The 22382-nt window shown below is 37.5% G+C and overlaps 1 protein-coding gene across 1 annotated transcript; it reads right to left on the reverse strand.

The window, feature by feature from the left end:
- Positions 1–1271: 1271 nt before the first annotated feature.
- LOC122026744 (zinc finger MYM-type protein 1-like) lies at positions 1272–2996 on the reverse strand. The gene is made up of 3 exons (XM_042585466.1): positions 2147–2996; positions 1904–2089; positions 1272–1567 (listed from the first exon to the last, which is right to left on the reverse strand). Exons 1-3 carry the CDS (start codon positions 2994–2996, stop codon positions 1272–1274), a joined length of 1332 nt encoding a protein of 443 aa, XP_042441400.1.
- Positions 2997–22382: the final 19386 nt, after the last annotated feature.

Raw genomic sequence — 22382 nt, forward strand, 5'->3', positions numbered from 1 at the left:
GTGAGTCGATTAGCTAATCGATTGGGAAGCCCCGATCGATCAGCCGATCGATCAAAACGTGATCTGTCACGTACAGAGAGCTGATGAGTCGATCAGTTGATCGATCGACCATGGATCGATCAGCCGATCGATTGAGATTTTAATTCCTGCAAACAGTGAGCCTCTGAATCAATCATCGGGTCGATTGGCCTGACTGGATCGATCCGCCGATCGATCCAGACTTGACTCCGCGTACAGTAGCAAGTTGAGTCGATCAGTGGATCGATCAGCCAGCTCCAATCGATCAGCCGATCGATTGGAAAATCTGATTTCAGCCAGACATGCCAAAAATTCAGATTTTGACCAAATAGGAAGTTAAGTTCCCTTCTTTGGCATATGTATGACTTCAGCAATGTATCTTGAATGTACATCTCAGATGTTATGGTACGCAGCATAGAGTTTTAATTAGTTCAGTCTTTTTCTTTTCCGCATAAGAATAGTTAGCATAATGTAACCCCTGGCCTCGCAGCCTAGCCAGTAGAAGGCGGGTCGTTACAATAATCATGTACTGCAAAGATTAAAAAGAAATCAAAAAGACAATAACGACTTACCATCAACAACTTCACCATAATTCATAAATGCTTCTTTTAAACTCATCATTAGTGTCAAATGAAAGACCTATGAAGTAATAAGAGCATCATAAGCTATATAACAGCAAATCAGTAGCGATGTTCTGAAATGTATTTTGCCAAACCTCCAATAAAAACTTTTGAAGATGACATGTATCGTATTGAATGGAATAATGATGGTCGGGAAGCTAGAGATTTCTTCAAGAGATTTTCAACTCACAAACACCATGTTAACATGAGAATTATATGTACAATAAAATAGATAATTCTTTTTCAACTACAAAGATAAACACAAATAATCAATAAATGTAATGTTGAATCATTCTTACATCGCTACTTCAACCTCACGTCTGAAAAGCTTGCTAAATAACCTTGAAGTCAATAGCAGCGAGACTTAGAAGCTACGAGCTTGCTAAATTTAGAGAGCAACATATTTTTTTTTCAAATAGAAATACAGAATAGTATAACTAATTGTAAAATAGTCGCATAGTCAAAGAACAAACATGAAGTTAATATACATTCAATTAAGTATCAAATACAATTATCTAACTAAAAGAAATTCGACATTCTTTTAAATTTTCGAAGTCTTCTATGATAGCTTCTATGCTCACATTTCTAGCAATTTCTCGCTCAATATATATCATTAACGTGTCTGAGAGAAAATCATCCTCCATTTTGCTCCAAAAATGATCGTTCTGTAGTAGCAGTGGAAACCGGAAGAGTAAGTACAAGTGCAATCACTCTAAAAATGAGGTTGAATGTAACAGACTTATTAGTCTTCACCAACCATTGACATAATTCTGAAATAATTGCAAGATTGTTGTAGTTGGGCCCTTTGACTATATTATACTCGTAATGCTTCAATTGCATCTCTAGTTGCTCTTTTTCATCTCTTGTAAAGTCTTGGGCATAAAACTTTTCAACTAATTTACATATATCCGCAACTCTGAAAGACTCCACTACATTTTGAGGATTTAAGGCATTACTAAGAATAAGCAATTCCATAGCATCATCACTAAAGCGCTCATTAATCTCTTGCAACTATGAATCTATTGAAGCATAAAAGAGGTCTACCTAATAATGATGCTCCATGGTAAAATTGTCTTGACGAGCGCGGGTTCGACCTCGTCTATTAATATACGGAGCATTGAAATCAGGAATATCAATATTTCGAAGTTCACAAAAATATTTCACTTTTGCAAGCAAATCATTCTACTTGTTATCCTTCATTTGTTGAAGTAAATTCTTAGTAGATAATACATGCTCCATTGCATTTATAATATCCTGAGACTTACTTTGTAAAGTTTGACAAAGGATATCTGTGATCCCCATAATCTCTTTCATAAGATGCAAGATGAATACAAAATCAAAAGAAGTCATTTCATCATAAACAGATGTTGCATCTGCTCGTTGAGAAGGAAGTCCATCATCCATAACCTTAAGCAATACCATACACGATGCACTAAACATCTTAATTAAGCCTTTCAACGATCTCAAATGAGAACTCCAACGTGTATCAACAGCTCATTGTAAAGTACCTATCTGATTAAGCCCATGCCCTGTCTCGAGTTCATTAATAGCAATCAAATGTGCAATGTCATATGCATGAGCATTCTTCAATTCATCATTAAGCTTACACGAAGAACCAACAATATTAACTATAAAAGTTAACATATCAAAAAATTGATGAATAGGTGTCACATTTTTTGATGCTGCAACTAAAGCCATTTGTAATCGATGAGCAAAGCAATGAACATAATAAGCACTTCTACAATCTTTTATAATTAAAGCTTGCAATCCATTAAACTCGCCCCTCATATTACTAGCACCATCATAGCCTTGACCTCTAATATTTTGAACATCCAAATTGTAGTAAGCCAAAGAAGAATATAAAGCATCCTTTAAAGTCAAAGCTACAGTATCATATACATGAATAAATCCAAAAAAACATTTTTGAATGAATCCATTAGTATCCACGAACCTCAATACTATAGACACTTGCTCTCTTTTTGACTCATCTCGGGCTTCATCAACAATTATGCAATACTTGACAACTCCAATTTCTTCATGAATTGCATTTTTCACTCTCACTGAAAGCACATGAAGTATTTGTTTCTGAATATCGTGACTTGTATACTTGGCATTTTTTTGAGCTTTTGTAATTGCCTTTGAAAGTTCGTCATTATACATGCTTAGCACATCCAAAAATTCAAGAAAATTACCACGATTAGATGAACTAGATTTCTCATCATGGCCTCTAAATGGAATTCCTTGAAGTGCAAGCAACAACACCACATGTATGTGAGCCTTTAACCAAAGACGATTAGTTGTGATTTTCTCATCATTAAAATTGTCGAATCTCCTTGATATAAGTTGTGGTTGGTTCATCAAATCCTCACATGCCTTTTTAGCATTACAATGGGGTGAAGATACATTATCTTTCCCTATATGGCCTAGGAAAGCACAAGCTTTTCCATTTCGAACTTTCTTCCAACTATTAAATCCATTAATAGTAAATGCAGTTTGATTTGAGCATCCCGATGGCTTGTTGAAGATAAAACATAGAAAGCAATATGCTTTATCTTTAGTTGGTGAATAGTCCAACCAAGGAAATTGTTCATACCAAGTACACTGAAATCTTCGAGGGTGCTTAATATTTTTATTTAGTGGATATTATTGAAGAATAGGTTGGTATTCCTTCAGATTCAAATAAGCTTGATGAATTTCCTCTCGTTGGTTAGGATGATATTCCCAAATTTGTCGATGCAATCCTGGATCACGCTATAAAGAATCAAGACCAACCTCTTCAGTTTCTGCATTTTTGAATCTTTTAGGAGAAAATTTAGATGGAAGATCATTGTTATTTGATCTTATCGATGGGGTTATAAGAGTAGCCAGATTTGGTTCATTTGCTCTCTTCCTTTGAAAAAACTTATTAATCGTAATGGATTTTCCCATTTAAAATATATGAAGCCTTTAACAATGAAAAACTCAAATTATTTCAAATAAGTGAATAATAATTAATAACAACAATATTAAACCAAACATTAAGTCAATGAATAATAACAACATCATACTATAAAAAAAAACACTAAACTTTTTTCTTTTCATCAAATATTAAATCAACAATTCCAACTTCAACTATTTCATCATTTAGGCACTTTAATTTCTAAAATCACAAGATTTATTAAAATACTTAAAATTAATCATTTCATAGGAGAACATCAAACTAAAGAATCTAGCAAAAAGGAGAAAAGCAAACAAAATAAAAGAATCTAGTAAAATTATGGACTTTAAACAGTTCTGTTCTTAGTAAAAAGTTAAAAATCATAAGTCATAATAGAGATAAATCTATAGGTTACTTCAAAGTCACGGGCCCACGACAACTAAATGATAGGACCATTGATGGATGCCTTTTACAATATAGTATGTTTGCTTGTGTGTACATATATTATAGGCAAAAAAATAAATCTAAAGTAGCCTTCACTTTCAACAATCAGCAGCAAGAAACCAAGAAGGACAAAGAGGGCCATGTAATATTAATTATAATAATTTTTTCTAACAAAATTTATATATGGAATTGTTTTTGTTTGGTCCTCTGACTTGGCCTCGTGCGTTCTTCTCGCCTCATTCATAAATAAAGGTATAAGGTATATCATAAATGATAAATCTGTGATAAGCAGGCTAAGATTCATAGTGGGGTTGGCTTATGGGGTAGAAAGTAGAAACGAAGATGGAAAATACCAAAAAAAAAGTTTTTCTCTTGTTCCCTTCTCAGTTCTCAGTTTTAAGGGTTTCAAAAATCAAAACCCTAAGGACTAAGGAGCAAGGAGTAGAATGAAATTGTACCTTTCTCTCGAATCGGGCTCGAGAATATTTTTGTCGCACGAGACCTCCACATCCAACGTCTGATTGAAGATTTCTCATTTGAAGGCATCGGAGCAAGTGTCGAACGATGAGTAGGGTCTGCAGCGATGCCACCAACAGCTAGTGTATTTGTTTTTATCCCAAATCAATTTATATTTAGTAGTCACTAATAATATTGCTAATAATTAGTATTATTATTAATAAGGTTTACACGTGGGTTGGGGGGGTTGTCCCCCCAGTCCACACGTGTAAATCCGCCCCTGGTTTCCTTGACATTTGCATCAATGAGGGAGATAAAGGGGAAGAGGCACCCCCTTCATCTCCTCAACGTCCAATAGCCCTATCCTCTTTGGATCAACCCATTCTCACCTACTCCTTTATCTTCTGAACCAAATTCTTCTCCCCGAGCCAAGGAAAGAACTCTGGTGATCACCGGAAAAGTCAGTTGTCGAGAATCAACAAGAAGAGTGGCGACTAGCCGCTGCTCATATTGTTTCACACCTCTGCACCAACACTTTTGTGTGTCCGAAAATGGAAAATAGAAAGTTGAAAGAGAAGAAAACCAAGTCAAAAGAGGTCACAACTAATTAAACGAGAGGTAGGAGTTCAGCCGTTTGAAAGAAGAAGTGAAGAGGTCAGAGAAGCAACCAATCTTGCACCCTCCTTCCGCCAAGCTGCGTTCCTCCACTCCAAGTCCGGCCAACACCAGTGAATGCACCGCCATCGAAGGGTGCTCCACACAACTGCACCCAGCGTCCCTCATTGCCGATGAGGAAGAAAAGCTCTTGTCCGCCGCGCCACCCCTAACCAACCTCCAGCCACCTTATCTCAAGGAAACCTAAACAGAATGGAGACCTCGCCCTTCTCTCTCTAAGATGGAAGGGAGAAGTGACATGTTTAAGGGTCTTCTTTAATATAATATGCTGATAATAATATGTTAGTGTAATCAGATTTAGACAATATGAATGTTGGTGCTATCTTGTTTAGGCAATATGAAAGTTGGTACAATCATGTTTGGGTAATATGAATAGAATATGATTGAGAAGAGTTCGACAATTTAAATCTGTTAAAGTCAACCGAAGGAAAACAAGAATCTACAATGATAGTATTCGAATTTATATGAATACAAAATAGATTCATGCATATATTTAGATCTAGTTTCTCAAGAATACAACAATATCAACATAAAATGAACGACGACAAAGTAAATAGAACTTGATTGTAGCAGAAATGTCATCTTCATTGCGTCATCTATGAAATCCAAAGATCCTATGAAGAAGCAATGGACAGATCTTCCATAGGGTGTTTGGGTGACGACATCGTATTCTCCATGTCAATGGGATGCGAGGAGATCTATCAGAATCCCTAAGCCTATGGGGACTAGGCTCTTTTATATAGTGGCCCTAAATCTATTACTAGCCCATTATTAATAATAAATTTGGGTTCAAGAGTTCTTCATATTGAATCCACATCCAATAATTCGAACCCGCAAATACTTTAATTAGTTCACCTTATCGAGTTGGTTCCTTATGGGATTATCAGATATGTTATTAAATCAACATGTAAGTCTACAAATTAGGAAATCAAATCCAACAATCTCCCACTTAGACTATATGTGATTCTATATATAACACACAACTTGAATTCCTTAGTTGAGCCCAGAAATGTCATAAGCTATAAAAACAATCTAGTACGTCAATTTCATTGGTATAGGACTAAAACAATTATAGTTACTCTCATATAATTGGTAACAAGGCTTAACAATAATTACAATAATTACAATACTAATATCATTAATGACACAGATCAAATGTTGATGTATAACATGAGAATTGCATGAAATTTGACCAACACATGTCAATTCTCAACTTGTCCTCCTAATGACCCAAAAGAGTCCTAATCATATTTGTAAATACTTTATGCTTAGCTACAGTAGAAAATCATGATTGAAACCGTATGATTCCAAAAGTAATCCAATATCATATTTATAAATACCATATGTTAAATTGAAGTAGTAAATCATGATAATAATGTATGACTCTAAATAGAATCTAACATCATATTTACAAATATTATATACTAAATTGCATTAGTAAATCACTAGGCTATAAACAAGCCAAGTTGAGTTAAATTTTGAGGTGTTCAAGCTTGTTAGATAAGGTAACCTAGCCAAGCCGAACCAAGCCTAAAATAAACCAAACCTTTGAAATGATTGTTTAAGCTTGGCTTGGTTTATTTTTGATAAGCTTGAGCTTGGTTCAACCTTGGCTTAAGCTTGGTTCGTTTAAATATTATCGAGCTCTCAATTTAAGTTTGGCTTAAGTTTGGTTCATTTAGATATTATCGAGCTCTCAATTTAAGCTTAGCTTGAGCTTGATTCATTTAGATGTTATCGAGCTCTTAATTCAAATTTATTTGATTGTTTGAAATTTTTACTTGTTTGATTCGTTATTGAACTTGATAATTCAAACTTGTTTGTTCATTTTAAAAAAAAAAATTGTTTATTTAACATGTTGATAAGAATTTTATTAATGAACATAGTTTATGAATATTGTTCATGAATGTTGTTTATGAAAATTGTTCACAAATATTAACGAGCTAAACACATATGTGTTCAAGCTTGTTTGTTTAGTTTGACAAGTAGTTCAAGCTTATTTATTTAATTGATCTTGTGTGTATTGAATGAACATAGAAAAACTCTTATCAAGTTGAACACCAAGTTTGTTCATGAACGTTCGATTCATTTACAACCCTATAAATCATGATAACTGTATTTAGAGTGTCTAATGAAATCTATACATGTATCATAAAACTTAAGTTCGTATGATAAATAAAACTACATGAATCCATCAACATAGAGTATCAAACAATAGATATAGACCTCCACTAAATGAGTACTTTATCTATATAAAGGACCCTCATAGTCATCACATATTGATGAAAAACTTTAGATGGTAACACCTTGGTAAATAGATCTTCCAACATGGACTTTGTCCAAATATGCTCTATGAATACTTAACTATTTTGAGCTCTTTCTTTGACTGCTAGATACTTTATGTTGATGTGCTTTGACTTCGACAAACTGCTGTTGTTCTTAACATAAAATTCTATGGCTTTATTATCACAATTGATTCTTGATGGCCAATTAATGTCATCAACGATTTGTAACATTGTAATATTGTTCCGTAGTCAAATTCTATGATCGGATACTTCATAGAAAGCTATAAATTATGCCTCCAAAGTAGAATTGACAATTACCATTTGCTAGACTCTTTTCCATGATATAACCTTTTCATCAAACATAAAAATATAGTCTCAAGTGAACCTTTTACTATCCAAGCATTCAGTAAAATCAGAGTCTAATAATCCAATCACTTCTAGATGATCAAACCTCTAATACATGAGCATAAATCCTTAGTTCTTTACAATTATTGCATTACTCTCTTCATTCCTTTTCAATGCTTTGGTATAGGCTTACTTAAGTATCTGCCAACATCTCTACTAAATATGTTATATCCAGATGCGTATAGACTTGTGTATATATAAGGTTCACCGTAGCTTATATATAATGGAACTTCTGTATTTTCTTTATTTCAAGTTCAAACTATGGACTCTACTGTAAATTGAATTTGTCACCTTAGACACAGGTGTGTCACCAGGTGCACAGTTTTGAATGTCATACCGTATAAATACCATTTTAATATAGGCCTTTTGTGAAAGTCCAAGAATGTCTCTTGAACAATCATGACATATTCATATGTCTAAAACAAACGATGTTTCACTAAGAAATTTTAGTTCAAAATTACCATATAGAAATGATTTGGTTTCATACAATAGACTTTTTTATTGCTAATTAGTAATATGTCATTCACATACAAGACAAGTATAAAAATTTGCTCCCACTAAATTTGACTTATATGCATTGATCAATAGAATTTTTCTTAAAGTCAAATGAGATAACTACCTGATCAAATTTTTTATATCATTGATGGGATGCATATTTCAATCCATAAATGGACTTCTTTAATTTATGTATTAGGTGCTTTGAATTCTCAAATTTAAAGTTTAATTTATGTATTAGGTGCTTTGAATTCTCAAATTTAAAGTTCTCTGGTTGTACTATATATATATATATAGTTTCCTCAATATCACCATTGAGAAATGAAATTTTGGCATTCATTAGATGAAGTTCCGAATTAAAATGAGTTACAAGTGTTATAATTACCCTAAAGTAATTTTTTATTGACATAGATAAAAAAAGTCTTATCACTACATGAAAATTAGTATTTTAAAACACTTAAAAGACAACGCATTTTATAAAAAATGTTATTTTTTTTTACAATGCATTTAGTGAAAATCATTGTATTTGAACATTTTATTTTAACCAAAGACAATGGTTTATGAAAAATATTGTCTATGAGTAATTTTTTGAAGGCTACAACAACACTTTTTTGAAAATCGTTATCTTTGAATAGTTTTGTCACAAGAACATAGTTTGTTTCCCTTCGACAATTTATTTCCTCTTCGCCATATTTTTTTCCCATCAGCGCTTTTCTTTCCCCCGACCCTGAAATTTTTACGTCAACCCTAAAAAGCCTTCCCTTCCCGAACCCCTCTCTGTGAATCTCTCCTTCGAACTCCTCTCCATCCAACCCCTCTCTGACGATCCCCTCTCCGCGAATCTCTCCTCCGAACACCTTCAAACAATGAGCTTTTTTAGGACCAGTCGTGCCTTGCCTTGAAAGCCTTCATTGTCGCCCAAAGCGAGCAGTGGTACCACGTCGATCTTAACATCTAAGCAAAGATGGTCTCCACCCTATCCAGGTGCGGATCGCCGCATGAGATCGATACCCTAGTCGCCGATCTAATGGAGGAGGAGGGATGGCTCTCCGCGGAGACCACCAAGTGGGTTCCCCAGCTCGTTAGGGCTCTGATGGCATATTGGCGGTGAGGAGGAGAGCCGATCGACAGCGACGCAAAAGGTCAAGATTGGATTTTAGTTTGCCACGTGGTGGGCTCTGAACGTGGTGTTCAACATCTACAACAAGAAGTTTCTCAACGCCTTCCCCTACCCTTAGCTGACCTCCGTGCTCTCCCTCGCTACTGGCTAGCTCCCTCATATTAATGCTCATCTTTTGGGTTGCTAGGGTTACTGAGACACCCTAGACCGACTTGGGCTTTTGGAAATCCCTAACTTCGGTAAGCAAAACAAATTGAGTTTTTCGTCTTCGCTAATTCTTCCTTTGGTTCCTTTTCCCAATCGATTGCAAGTGGTCGTGGCTCACTTTTGCACTTTACCACTATGCCATTTGAGGTCTCATTTCTTTCTAAGTATTCTTCTAGATTTGGTTCTATATGTTTCTACTTTAGATTTATGCTTGAGCTTGCTTGTAAGTGAAATTGATATGCAACGCATAAGCATCTGATAGCTGCAAGCATTTGGGCTTAAGCACTTTCCTTTGCCTATAGAAAGACAAAAGATGATCCAGCAGGGCTTCAGTTATACCGGCTTCTAACTATCATGCATGACATTTTCGAACAAATCAAGGAGAAAATTCTCTCAACTGATAGAGCTAGAAGGGAAGTTTTTGAGCATGAGAAGAAACTTGCAGTTATTTCCTCTAGGACTCTCGACTTTGGCAAATTCCAATCTGATCTTTATTCCATCAAAAAGGAAAACGAGTCCCTAGAGCAGCAGATGCTTGATGCTTAGCCTGCAAAGTTTTCTAAACCATGTAATGTACAACTTGGGTGCTAATTGTTGGAGCAAGTTTTTCTGATTCAAGCCTTCCCTTCTTGATTCCTTTTTTATTGAAAATTTGTTCCATCTCATACTTGGTTGCTTGCTACTTCTCTTTGATGATCTTGTTGAACCAAAAATAAATTGTTATGTAATACTGTTTATATTCTCTAGAAATTTAAAACTCTTTCTATGTGCAATACAATCTGCTTTAGGATGGTTTTGACTTCTGATCAATTGTTGGAATTCATTTCAATGTCTCTTATTGGGGAAAATGTGCTATGGATTAAGTGGTCAATTTATTATTTTTGTAGACCAACCTTGTAAGCATATGAATATCAGTCAATATTTGATGACAAATGTTTTGAGTTTGAAGGAATTCACTAAACCAACACCTAAAGAAGGAATGCCCATTTTGAAGGCAATATCTTCAGCTATGGTATTACTGCAAAGGTAAACAATCATCAAGTGGTGTCGCATTGTTAACTGATTCTAATTATGGGTGTAACAGACTCGACCCCTTGGGCGGTCCAATTGGCGACTCCTTATGTCGTCGACCGACAACTCTCGGTCGTGTCGTTACTCACTAGGTCTTCCCACCCTTGGCCAATGGATTGTTGCCTTCCCTAGGATTCGAACTCTAGACCTTCATGCTAAGTACTAGAGTTTATGAATCCTAGTAGCCAAGTGAGCGTCAATAAAAAGGTGTCTTTTTATTGTAACGACCCGGCCCCTCGGCCCCTTGGGCAGCCCAACTAGCGGCCCATTTGGCGGTCCCTTGGGTGACCCAACTGACGACCCCTTATGTCGTTGACCGACGACCCTCGGCCGTGCCGTTACTCACTAGGTCTTCCCACCCCCGGCCAGTGGATTTTTGCCTTTCCCAGGATTCGAACTCTAGACCTCCAGGCTAAGTACTAGAGTTTATGAATCCTGGAAGCCAAGTGAGCGTCCAGGATTCATAAACTCTAGTACTTAGCCTGAAGGTCTAGAGTTCGAATCCTGGGGAAGACAAAAATCCATTGGCTAGGGGTGGGAAGACCTAGTGAGTAACGGCACGGCCGAGGTTCGTCGGTCGACGACATAAGAGGTCGCCAGTTGGGCCGCCCAAGGGACCGCCAGTTGGACAGTCCAAGGGACCAAAGGGTCGGGTCGTTACAATGGAACATGAATCTACACTCGAATTTAAGCCTCTCAAATTAAGAATCACACCTTTGTAATTATCCATTGGAAAAGCATAGCATAAAGAACCAATATTTCCCGTTTATAGGAATAAATGCTCAATGCTAGTGGATATTATGTTCCTTAATTTTTATACATGTAATTGCAATAAAGTCATTACACATTTTTTGATATATTGTGGTCATGTGATCACTGTTTCCTTTAGACATGATTTAGCTAATAGTCTTTACCTCAATTTTCTTAAGGAGTTGTTTATCCCTTTCTTTATGTTATATTTTTACACTATTATGTTTGAAACTAGCTCTCAAATGGTTTATATGGTCTGAAATGTCATTCACCTTTCCATATGTGAATTCAAGTTAAACCATGAGGGGTGGTTTAATATAGTAAACCCCATAATAGGAGTTCATAATTCCTCTCAGGTTCTTGCAGTTGTGAATTCTACACATAACACAATCTTTGTACAAATTGAGAGCAAAAATGTGAAGTGCATTGAACAGCCATTTGAGTGCTTCTCTAGGTTTTACCGTTCACATAATTTTTGAATAGCCTATAGTCTTTGCTTATGAATGCTCTTTAGATGTTGAGATTGTGAAATTTTCACATGTCGTTTGCTTATTCCTATTGCCTTTCATTAGATCTTGAGATTGGGGAAATTTCACGTGCAGTCCTTTTTAGATATTTTGAAGGTGAATGGAGGTATTCAGAAACTCCATCTAAATAGCTTAGGTATGGAGGATTACAAGAGCAGCAACTACATGCTATGTAACACTGCATCTGAACCCTAAGGGTGTAATTGGGAAGTACTTCGACAAAGAACTATCAAGAATGCTTTGGGATTTAAGTGAGAAGATGGTTAAAGCCAATGAGTAAAGAACATTCAAGTCAAGAGGATAAGTAGCATCTATCAAGATCCTTTAAGTTCATGCAATAAGATGTAGTCGAGAGTAATTTTGAGTGTCTCCTAATTAAAATTTCTTTGTATGTGAGTAATTATGTTTGTTATAGAAGTGTATGGATGATAATATGTATATTTATCTTGGTTGTTTATTTAATAATATGTTGTTGATTGAAGTAAATTCGTTTTCATTTATCTTTTATTTATCTTTGGTATTAACGGGCAACAGTTTAAAACATCTTGAATTTGCTAAAAAAAAATAACGCTTTTAAATTGTTGTCTTTGCTACAAACAACAACGCTTTTAAAACGTTGCAAAAACGTTGTCTTTGCTACAAACGACAATACTTTTAAAGCATTGTCTTTTAGCAGACTTTTAACCGCAGTGCTTTTAACAACGCTTTTTTAGCCACATAGACAATGCTTTTAAAGCATTGTCTATCATCTTTTTTTCTTGTAGCGTATTGTAATCAATGTTCTCCTTTTGAATGAATCCCTTGGAAACAAGGCGAGCTTTATACTTTTCGACATTGCCTCTTAAATTCTACTTGGTTGTAAATAATTATTTACAACCAATGGGTTTCATACATTCAGATAATTCAACAAGTTCTCAAAAGTTATTGTCTGTCATAGACTTCAACTTTTCCTGCATGACATTAATGCACCTTTCTACATTAGAGCATTGTTTGAGTTATAAGAAAGAGGTAGAATCACTTTCCAATCATATGTCCAACTCATGCTCTTGGAGATAAACATAATTACGAGAAATCGTAGATCTTCTATCCCTAGTGGATCATCTTAAAGACACTTGTGATTGAGGAGCTTAAGGTAATTGCTCATCTATACGAGGCAATATGTCACGCCCCAGAGGAGCCCTTACCGATAAAATTTTGGCAGCATCTCCCCTGTAACGGTGGCAATATGAAGCACATATACAAGAATATTCACACAAAATGATCATCATCACACACGGCTGAAATATATACACAACCACGCAGGTATATATATATACAGAAATATTAGCCTGCGGTGCTTATGCTGCGGCATTGGTGCGGTTTAGTCCACGTATATTCCTGATCGGTCTCTGGACCGATCAGGGAACCTCCTGATCGGTCTACAGACCGATCAGGGAAACTCCTGATCGGTCTGTAGACCGATCAAAAAATGATCTGATCGGTCTACAGACCGATCAGGAGGTTCCCTGATCGGTCACCAGACCGATCAGGAAGCCAACTGCACCAAAACCGTAAAAAATGCACCGCAGGAGAACATCTCTCTCTCTCTCTATATATATATATATAGAGAGAGAGAAATGATCTCCTGCGGTGCATTTCTTGCGATTTTGATGCGGTTACCTCCCTGATCGATCTGGTGACCGATCAGGGAACCTCCTGATCGATCCATAGACCGATCAGGCGATCAGGGAAACTCCTGATCAGGAGGTTTCCTGATCGGTCCAAGAGACCGATCAGGAATATACGTGGACTAAACCGCACCGATGCCGCAGCATAAGTACCGCAGGCTAATATTTATATATATATATATATATATATATATATATATATATATATATATATATATATATATATATATATATATATATATATATATATATATCACCCCCTGTACTATCAAACAGTGGGAAAATGACAAAGAAAGCTCATATGAACTAAAACAACACACTGCTAGTCGGCTAGGCCTTATACAACACCACAACAACATAAAATTCAAGTTCACATAATAAACACCAAAAGATAATCGAATTAATATAACACCAAATACAAATACAAGTAAAGAATAAACAAAACCCGATGCAGTCTTCGGATGTGACGTAGGACCGACAGCCCGGATTCTCCTAAGCATCCTTGATTCATCTACCTGCTACCTAGCGAAAGAAAAACCATTTTGTGGGGAGGTGAGTGCTGGGACTCAGCGGGTAAAGGAAAGATAGTGCATGAACATAATTAAGAACTAGAGATACAAAGGTATACAGTCTCATACGAAAAGTAATAGCAGATACTGTCATGTTATCATAATAAATGTCCATACCTGACACCATATTCTAGGCTAGTAAAATCAGGAGTAGAACAACTCTGCTACAGAGCTACTCATAACTACAAGGGTAATATGTGGGGTATATACATATTACCAATAAGTAAGTCAGTCTAAACACATACAACAGATATATATCTCAACATATGTAACCATATCAACATAAGTAAACAACAACAACATAAGTAAGCAGCAACATCAGCCGATATAATAATAACAGTGTATGCACGGATGCTCGCCTCACCCACCTCTCTGCACCATGACCCCTATATGGTCGAGAGGCTGGATCAAGGACAACTGTACCACTCAAAGGTCGCCACTACTCTCGAGTGACCGAGTGGACAGGTGCTGAGTAACTAACTAGCTACAAAGTGAAGGGGGTCCCTGCTGCTCGCAACTCCAGCTACCATTACCCATGAGTGATCGAGTGCGGCACGACAAGACAAGCGGCATCTGCTCCAGCTACCACTCTCTCGAGTGGTCGAGCGTGCGACCCTGGTTAACGACTCTCTCAACCGCAAGGGAGAATTTGTTGTTAACATGTATGCAATGATATGATACGCAAATTACAACAGTCATCATATACATGTAAACAGGAATCAGTCAGCATGCTAAATATGATACATAAATAAACAACAATTAATGCATACAAGATTGGTATCTAATATCTGCTAAATATCATAGATGACAACAAGAGATTGTATGAATATAGAAACGAATAACTCACAGGTTTGAGTCGAAGTATCAAGCACAAGAAAAATACGAGTGGAGTCAAGGTAAAACAGTCCATATCCAAAAATAATAGCTCATGCAACAAGTTCCAAAGAACTAAAGAGAGTCAAAGTAAGAAGTACCCGCCTTTATACGTAGATTATGCATCTAAAATTATCCACCCGTCAAGTGACTCGTCGTAAATCAAAGTCCAATAACAACATATATAATTAAGCTATTCCTCATGCATCCAATAATAAACTTGAACTGCTATTTAGGACCCAAATTCGGTCATTAACTCAGTTAACTATAAGCCTCGGAGCTAACCTAACCCTAGATTAAACCCAACATTTTATCTTAATCGTTTCGAACAAATACCTGGAATAATGATCCCTAATCATATCGGTAACAATTCGATTCTAGGCTACAACACATTACACAAGAAACAATCTAGCAAAGGAAAATCCAACGTCAGGGTCAGGACATGCACACCACAACCCACAACTAAATATATAAAACAGAATTCATCATAAAATCATTGCAACTCAACCATTTCATCATAAAAAAACAGAAAACCAACTTAGAACATCTTCTCCGAATTTGTCCCTAACCAAAGCCATCACAAAACAAGACCATGAAACCAATCTAGAAAATCACCACTGACCCTACCCTAATTCAAAACCACCACATCAAGCTTGAAAATGAGAATAGGAACTTATTGAGTCCGAATCACTTCGATTGAAATCAATCGACAACCAACAACCACCTTAGGGTAAGGCAAAAGAAAATAAAAATAATAATTCTGTTAGATAAACCTTTCCCAAATCCTTTCCAGAGAGAGTGCTCAAAAACCCACTACTAGACAACAATTAAACCAACAAAATCTAAATATGAACTCCCTAAGAAACTGATGTAGAAAACTGAGCAAAACCTTGCCAAGAAACTCGCACGACATCAAGTGATGTAGAGACGTCGTGTTGGCCACTGGCTCGTTGCAACCGACGGTGGTGTGGCGTCTCTGGTGTTGGCATGAGGAGGAGAGGTCGGCGGTGCTAGGGGTGCTCGTGCGAGGGAGAAAGGCTGGCAATCGTGGTGCTCGCGTGAGGGAGAGATCGTCGAATGAGGTGCGGGAATTCACGAGAGGAAAGGAATCGGCGATGGATTGGGGAGAAGAGGGGTGTCGACGTAGGTTTTAGGGCAAGGGGGAGGGAATAAAAAAAAGAAATAAAATTTTTAAACATTTCCTCATTTAAATAGGGTAGCTTAAACAGATTTTTTCGTAGCCCAATAATTGATCCCATTAACCTACATCATATGAATTCCATTTAAATCCAAGAAAATTTCTAAAAATTCCCGAAAAATCCAATAAGATTATTTTCCAAATAATCTTATTATTTAATTATTATTTAGGAGTCGTATTTTACATTCTCCCCCACTAATAAAAATTTGATCCCCAAATTTACTGCTCAACACAGGATCCTCATCTAAGAGTAACAACCAAACTACATACTCATATACCACTCCATCCAAGTATCATGAACAAATCTCCAACCTCAAGGGATGATTCTGTAGGCTATGAGCTCACCCTACTTCCGCTACTCACATATTGCTGTCTAACCAACTATCGGTAAATCAACATTTGAAGTTCATAATGCACCCTATCAGCAAATCCTCTATCAATCCTAGGTAATCCCATGACAAATTTCATCATAACAAGATTTCATTTCCATATCAGTTTGGGGGGGTACCTCTTAGGTTATCCTACTAAACACAAATAACCCAAAGGTCAGAATCTTCATGAAATAGAGTTTGTCGGCCCCCTATTGGTCAAACCAACAAAATAAATCGATTATCTACTATCTGATCCAACAAGAGTACATCAATTCGTCACTAACAAAACCAACTAAGGTAAGTCAATCCACAACTGCCTAAATCAACAAGGGTAAATCAATTCTCTATCAACCAAATCAACAAGAGTAAATTAATTCTCTACTGTTCAAATCAACAATAGAAAATCAGTCCTCTACAAACTGAGTCAATCTAAGTATACAGATACTATTCACTACCTAGCTAATAGTAACAAAGATTGGTATGTGACTCTAACTATCAACCAACTAGTAGTAACAGAAGCTAAAACTACTGGTAGTATGATATGGCGAATCCCCAGACACTGTAATCCCTAATCTCTAGCAGTGTTTGATGGATCCAACCAATGACTGACACAACACAAGTCATACATTGTATAAACAACTAGTCAAGTAACAACGAAAGTGTATGATAACAATATACAACTTACGTCCTATAGCTTGGAGATTCCTGCCGTTACTTGGTCCCAAAACTCGAAAGGTCACATCGAGAAATCAAATCATGAAAATTGAAACACAGAAAAAAGGCCTCCTAAGCCTGTGGCTCTGATACCAATAAATTGAAATCAGATTAACTCGAAAATCAAGAACATGAAAAATAAGTGTCGTAAATATGGCTCTAATACCAATAAATTGGTATCAGATTAACTCAAAAAATCATAAATCAAAACAAGATCGAAATCCCAAAAACACAAAACCCAACATTTGACTTGAACCATTCTCTGATACCACTAAATTATCATGCCCCATAGGAGCCCCTACTAGAAAATTTTCGACATCCCACTCAGTTGTACTATAAACCAACACAGCGGAAAAATGATAAAAAAATGCCCATACTAACTAAAACAACACACTGCTTGCCGGCTAGGCCTTATACAACAACACAACAACGCAAAATTCAACTCCACATAATAAACACCAAAAGATAATTGAATTAATATAACACTAAATATAAAATACGAGTAAAGAATAAACGAAACCCAATGCAGTCTTCGGATGTAACGTAGGATCGACACCCAGAACTCTCCCAAGCATCCTTGATTCATCTACCTACTACCTGGCGAAAGAAAAACCATTTTGTGGGGTGGTGAGTGTTGGGACTCAGCGGGTAAAGGAAAGATAGTGCATAAACATAATTAAGAACTAGAGATACAAAGGTATACAGTCTCATATGAAAAGTAATAGCAGATACTGCCATGTTATCATAATAAATGTTCATACCTGACATCATATTCTAGACTAGTAAAATCAGGAGTAGAACAACTCTGCTACAGAGTTACTCATAACTACAATGGTAACATGTGAGGTATATACATATTACCAATAGGTAAGTCAGTCTAAACACATACAACAGATATATATATATCTCAACATATGCAAGCATATCTGCATAAGTAAGCAACAGCAGCATAAGCTAGCAACAGCAGCATAAGCTAGCAACAGCAGCATAAGCTAGCAACAACAGCATAAGTAAGCAACAACATCAACCGATATAATAATAATAGCGTATGCACGGATGGTCACCCTGCCCACCTCTCTGCACCACGACCCCTGTATAGTTGAGAGGCTGGATCGATGATAACTGTACCACTCAAAGGCCGCCACTACTCTCGAGTGACCGAGTGGACAAGTGCTGAGTAGCTAACTAGCTACAAAGCGAAGGGGGTCCCTACTGCTCGCAACTCCGGCTACCACTACCCATGAGTGATCGAGTGCGGCACGACAGGACAAGCGGCATCTGCTCCAGCTACCACTCTCTCGAGTGGTCGAGCGTGCGACCCTGGTTAACGACTCTCTCAACCGCAAGGGAGAATTTGTTGCTAACATGTATGCAATGATATGATACGCAAATTACAACAATCATCATATACATGTAAACAGGAATCAGTCAGCATGCTAAATATGATACATAAATAAACAACAATTAATGCATACAAGATTGGTATCTAATATCTGCTAAATATCATAGATGACAACAAGAGATTGTATGAATATAGAAACGAATAACTCACAGGTTTGAGTCGAAGTATCAAGCACAAGAAAAATACGAGTGGAGTCAAGGTAAAACAGTCCATATCCAAAAATAATAGCTCATGCAACAAGTTCCAAAGAACTAAAGAGAGTCAAAGTAAGAAGTACCCGCCTTTATACGTAGATTATGCATCTAAAATTATCCACCCGTCAAGTGACTCGTCGTAAATCAAAGTCCAATAACAACATATATAATTAAGCTATTCCTCATGCATCCAATAATAAACTTGAACTGCTATTTAGGACCCAAATTCGGTCATTAACTCAGTTAACTATAAGCCTCGGAGCTAACCTAACCCTAGATTAAACCCAACATTTTATCTTAATCGTTTCGAACAAATACCTGGAATAATGATCCCTAATCATATCGGTAACAATTCGATTCTAGGCTACAACACATTACACAAGAAACAATCTAGCAAAGGAAAATCCAACGTCAGGGTCAGGACATGCACACCACAACCCACAACTAAATATATAAAACAGAATTCATCATAAAATCATTGCAACTCAACCATTTCATCATAAAAAAACAGAAAACCAACTTAGAACATCTTCTCCGAATTTGTCCCTAACCAAAGCCATCACAAAACAAGACCATGAAACCAATCTAGAAAATCACCACTGACCCTACCCTAATTCAAAACCACCACATCAAGCTTGAAAATGAGAATAGGAACTTATTGAGTCCGAATCACTTCGATTGAAATCAATCGACAACCAACAACCACCTTAGGGTAAGGCAAAAGAAAATAAAAATAATAATTCTGTTAGATAAACCTTTCCCAAATCCTTTCCAGAGAGAGTGCTCAAAAACCCACTACTAGACAACAATTAAACCAACAAAATCTAAATATGAACTCCCTAAGAAACTGATGCAGAAAACTGAGCAAAACCTTGCCAAGAAACTGGGTTCACATCCGGATTCCCCTTAGCTAACTCGGTGTTAGAGCACGACATCAAGTGATGTAGAGATGTCGTGTTGGCCGCTGGCTCGTTGCAATCGGCGGTGGTGCGGCGTCTCTGGTGTTGGCATGAGGAGGAGAGGTCGTGTCACGCCCCAGAGGAGTCCCTGTCCGAGAAAAATTCGGCAGCATCTCCCCTGTACGGTGGACAATCTGAAACTTTCTACAAGCACTAAATACCTCAGCCACATGCGGCTGAAATAATAACAACAAAATAAACCATCACCACGCAGTTTATATAAGTAAACAGAAAGATAATACCCTGACTCGAAATCCACCCTACGCCACTACACTCGTAAAGCTCAAATCCGGTGATAAAACCAACTTACCTCTTCTGCCATCTAGGCAGGCATGTAGTAAAAACAAATCCCAATAAAAGTCATCACAAGTAACAATCCATACAAGATCCAAAATATCCAAAACATAACAAGTTCAAAACATGGTCTAGTAAAGAAGAAAACCAAAAGATCCAAAAGGTCCTCGTGGTCTGCAGGAGACTAGCACTACGTGCAGTGGGGACTAGCGACTGGAACTCCCTCCGGACAGCATCAACCTGAAAATAACAACAATGGAGGCGGGGTGAGTCCAACACTCAGCAGGTACAATTGATATGCAAAGTAAAGAAATAACACCTAGCACTAATCATGCGTACAGTCTCCTGATAAAAATAAAGATAAATGCAAACCGAAGTAGACAGGAGAGAATCTGTACTAACCAGGACCCGGTATAAGGACAAACAGTCTGAAAGGTATCAAACATAGGTATCCAAACAATATGCAGCATATAAATGCAGCAAACACAATCACAAACAATAAATGCATCATGCATATGATGCCAATGTCATGGTCACCCCTGACGCCAACTCACAACAAAAGTGGGACCAAGTGGGTAGGACTGTGACAACCGTGCACTCAACAACACTACTCCTGATGAGTGATCGAGTGGACGGATCTGTCAGAGTACTTACTCATAAATGGGGGAGCGCAATGTTCTCATCTCCCGGTACACTATGACGGGGAGGAATCTCTAACGTGCTACACGCTGCGTCACACTACCCATGAGCGGATCAACGGAGCACCAGAAGAGTCAAACTGACGTGCTACCACGCTGTGTCACGCTATCCATGAGCGTCACAACGGAGCACCGAACAGTGATGAAAACTGGCAAAGTGCTCGACAATAATGGAGCAATCTATCGCACAGCATGCGATCATGCAAATGGTGCATGTCACTAAGCATGGTAATATACTAAACCAACCTCTGGACATATAACAATGGGCACCATAGTGAATAGATCAAATCAAGATATACTGATCAATAAGGTATCAAACCTAGGTCCTGAACATGTGAAACATAGTTATATCACTACCCATGAGCATGATAAAACAGGTACAAGATTAATAAGAGATGCAATCAAACAACCAATCAAACAGGTAACATGTATTGGGCAGTCATTAACCGAAACAAATATGAAACACAATTAATGCAACATATTATTTTCATTACTAAGCATATCAAAGACAATAAGTCAAAAGTACCCGCCTCCGAAAATAGAAAGGTCCAATCTGACTCCGAGATACTCGTCTCGCGTCAAAGTCCTGTGACATCAAACATAATGTCTAGTTTAGCTAATTTATCATACAACTATTAGCCAAACTAAATTCTAATCCATCGGCCAACTAGGGTTAGTTTCATTAACCCTAACTACACCTTCTAATTAGGATTTATTATATGCATATTAAATCACAGGTTCTAATCTAGATCTGGCTTACCAATCATTTAATTCATTTAGGTTAAGGAATCTCAACCTTAATCCATCTATATCTGGATTTAAATACATGAGAAAAACTCAATCAAAACTCACCTGAGTTGAATGCCTCAGCCAATAACTCACTGCCGGAGATGTTGCTACCAAAAGCTTCCCAAAAGAAATAGCTGCTGGAAAGTGGCTGCCGGACCCAAGAACAATCCACAGCACAAGATTACCCTCGTAATCAGCGATCCGCTAAACCCTACACCTGCAGATTAGGTCAGAAGGGGAAATCTAGAGTGCAACCAAGTGTTACAACCCACTCACCTTGTTGGCTCAGCAGAAAGGAACTAGGGCAGAGGGGGTTTAGGCACACAGACGGCGTCGGCACACAGTGGTGGTCGGCTTCAGTGCTAGGGCTCGGCTCTGCCCCTAGTCGAAGTTGTGCACCGGTGAGGAGAGAAATGAGGGGGTCGCAAGCCCGAGAGGAGAAGTCGGCCGGAGAACTAGGACTCGGCGGCGAAGAAGGAAGACCCGCCAGTGGAGTCTGAAGCACAGCAGATGGTTGCTGGACCTTGGCGTCAGTAATGGACGTTGGGCAGAAGGTAGAGGAAAATGAGGCTCGGCAGAACCCAGGGCAGAAGAATTCGGGGTGCTGTTCTACTGAGGTCAAGCGGCCGGCGGCAACTCGTCGGACCAGAGAAAGGAAGAAGAA

This window comes from Zingiber officinale, chromosome 10A (assembly GCF_018446385.1).
Source record: "Zingiber officinale cultivar Zhangliang chromosome 10A, Zo_v1.1, whole genome shotgun sequence".
Classification (NCBI taxonomy): Eukaryota; Viridiplantae; Streptophyta; class Magnoliopsida; order Zingiberales; family Zingiberaceae; genus Zingiber; species Zingiber officinale.

What these genes read in the sequence shown, in the direction of transcription:
- LOC122026744 (XM_042585466.1), bottom strand. Translation starts at nt 2,996, where the DNA reads ATGAACCAACCACAACTTATATCAAGGAGATTCGACAATTTTAATGAT. An exon ending in GCATGGGCTTAATCAGATAG is followed by an intron (nt 2,090 to 2,146) that starts GTACTTTACAAT and finishes GATCGTTGAAAG; the next exon opens with GCTTAATTAAGATGTTTAGT. An exon ending in CCTTTGTCAAACTTTACAAA is followed by an intron (nt 1,568 to 1,903) that starts GTAAGTCTCAGG and finishes CTCAAAATGTAG; the next exon opens with TGGAGTCTTTCAGAGTTGCG.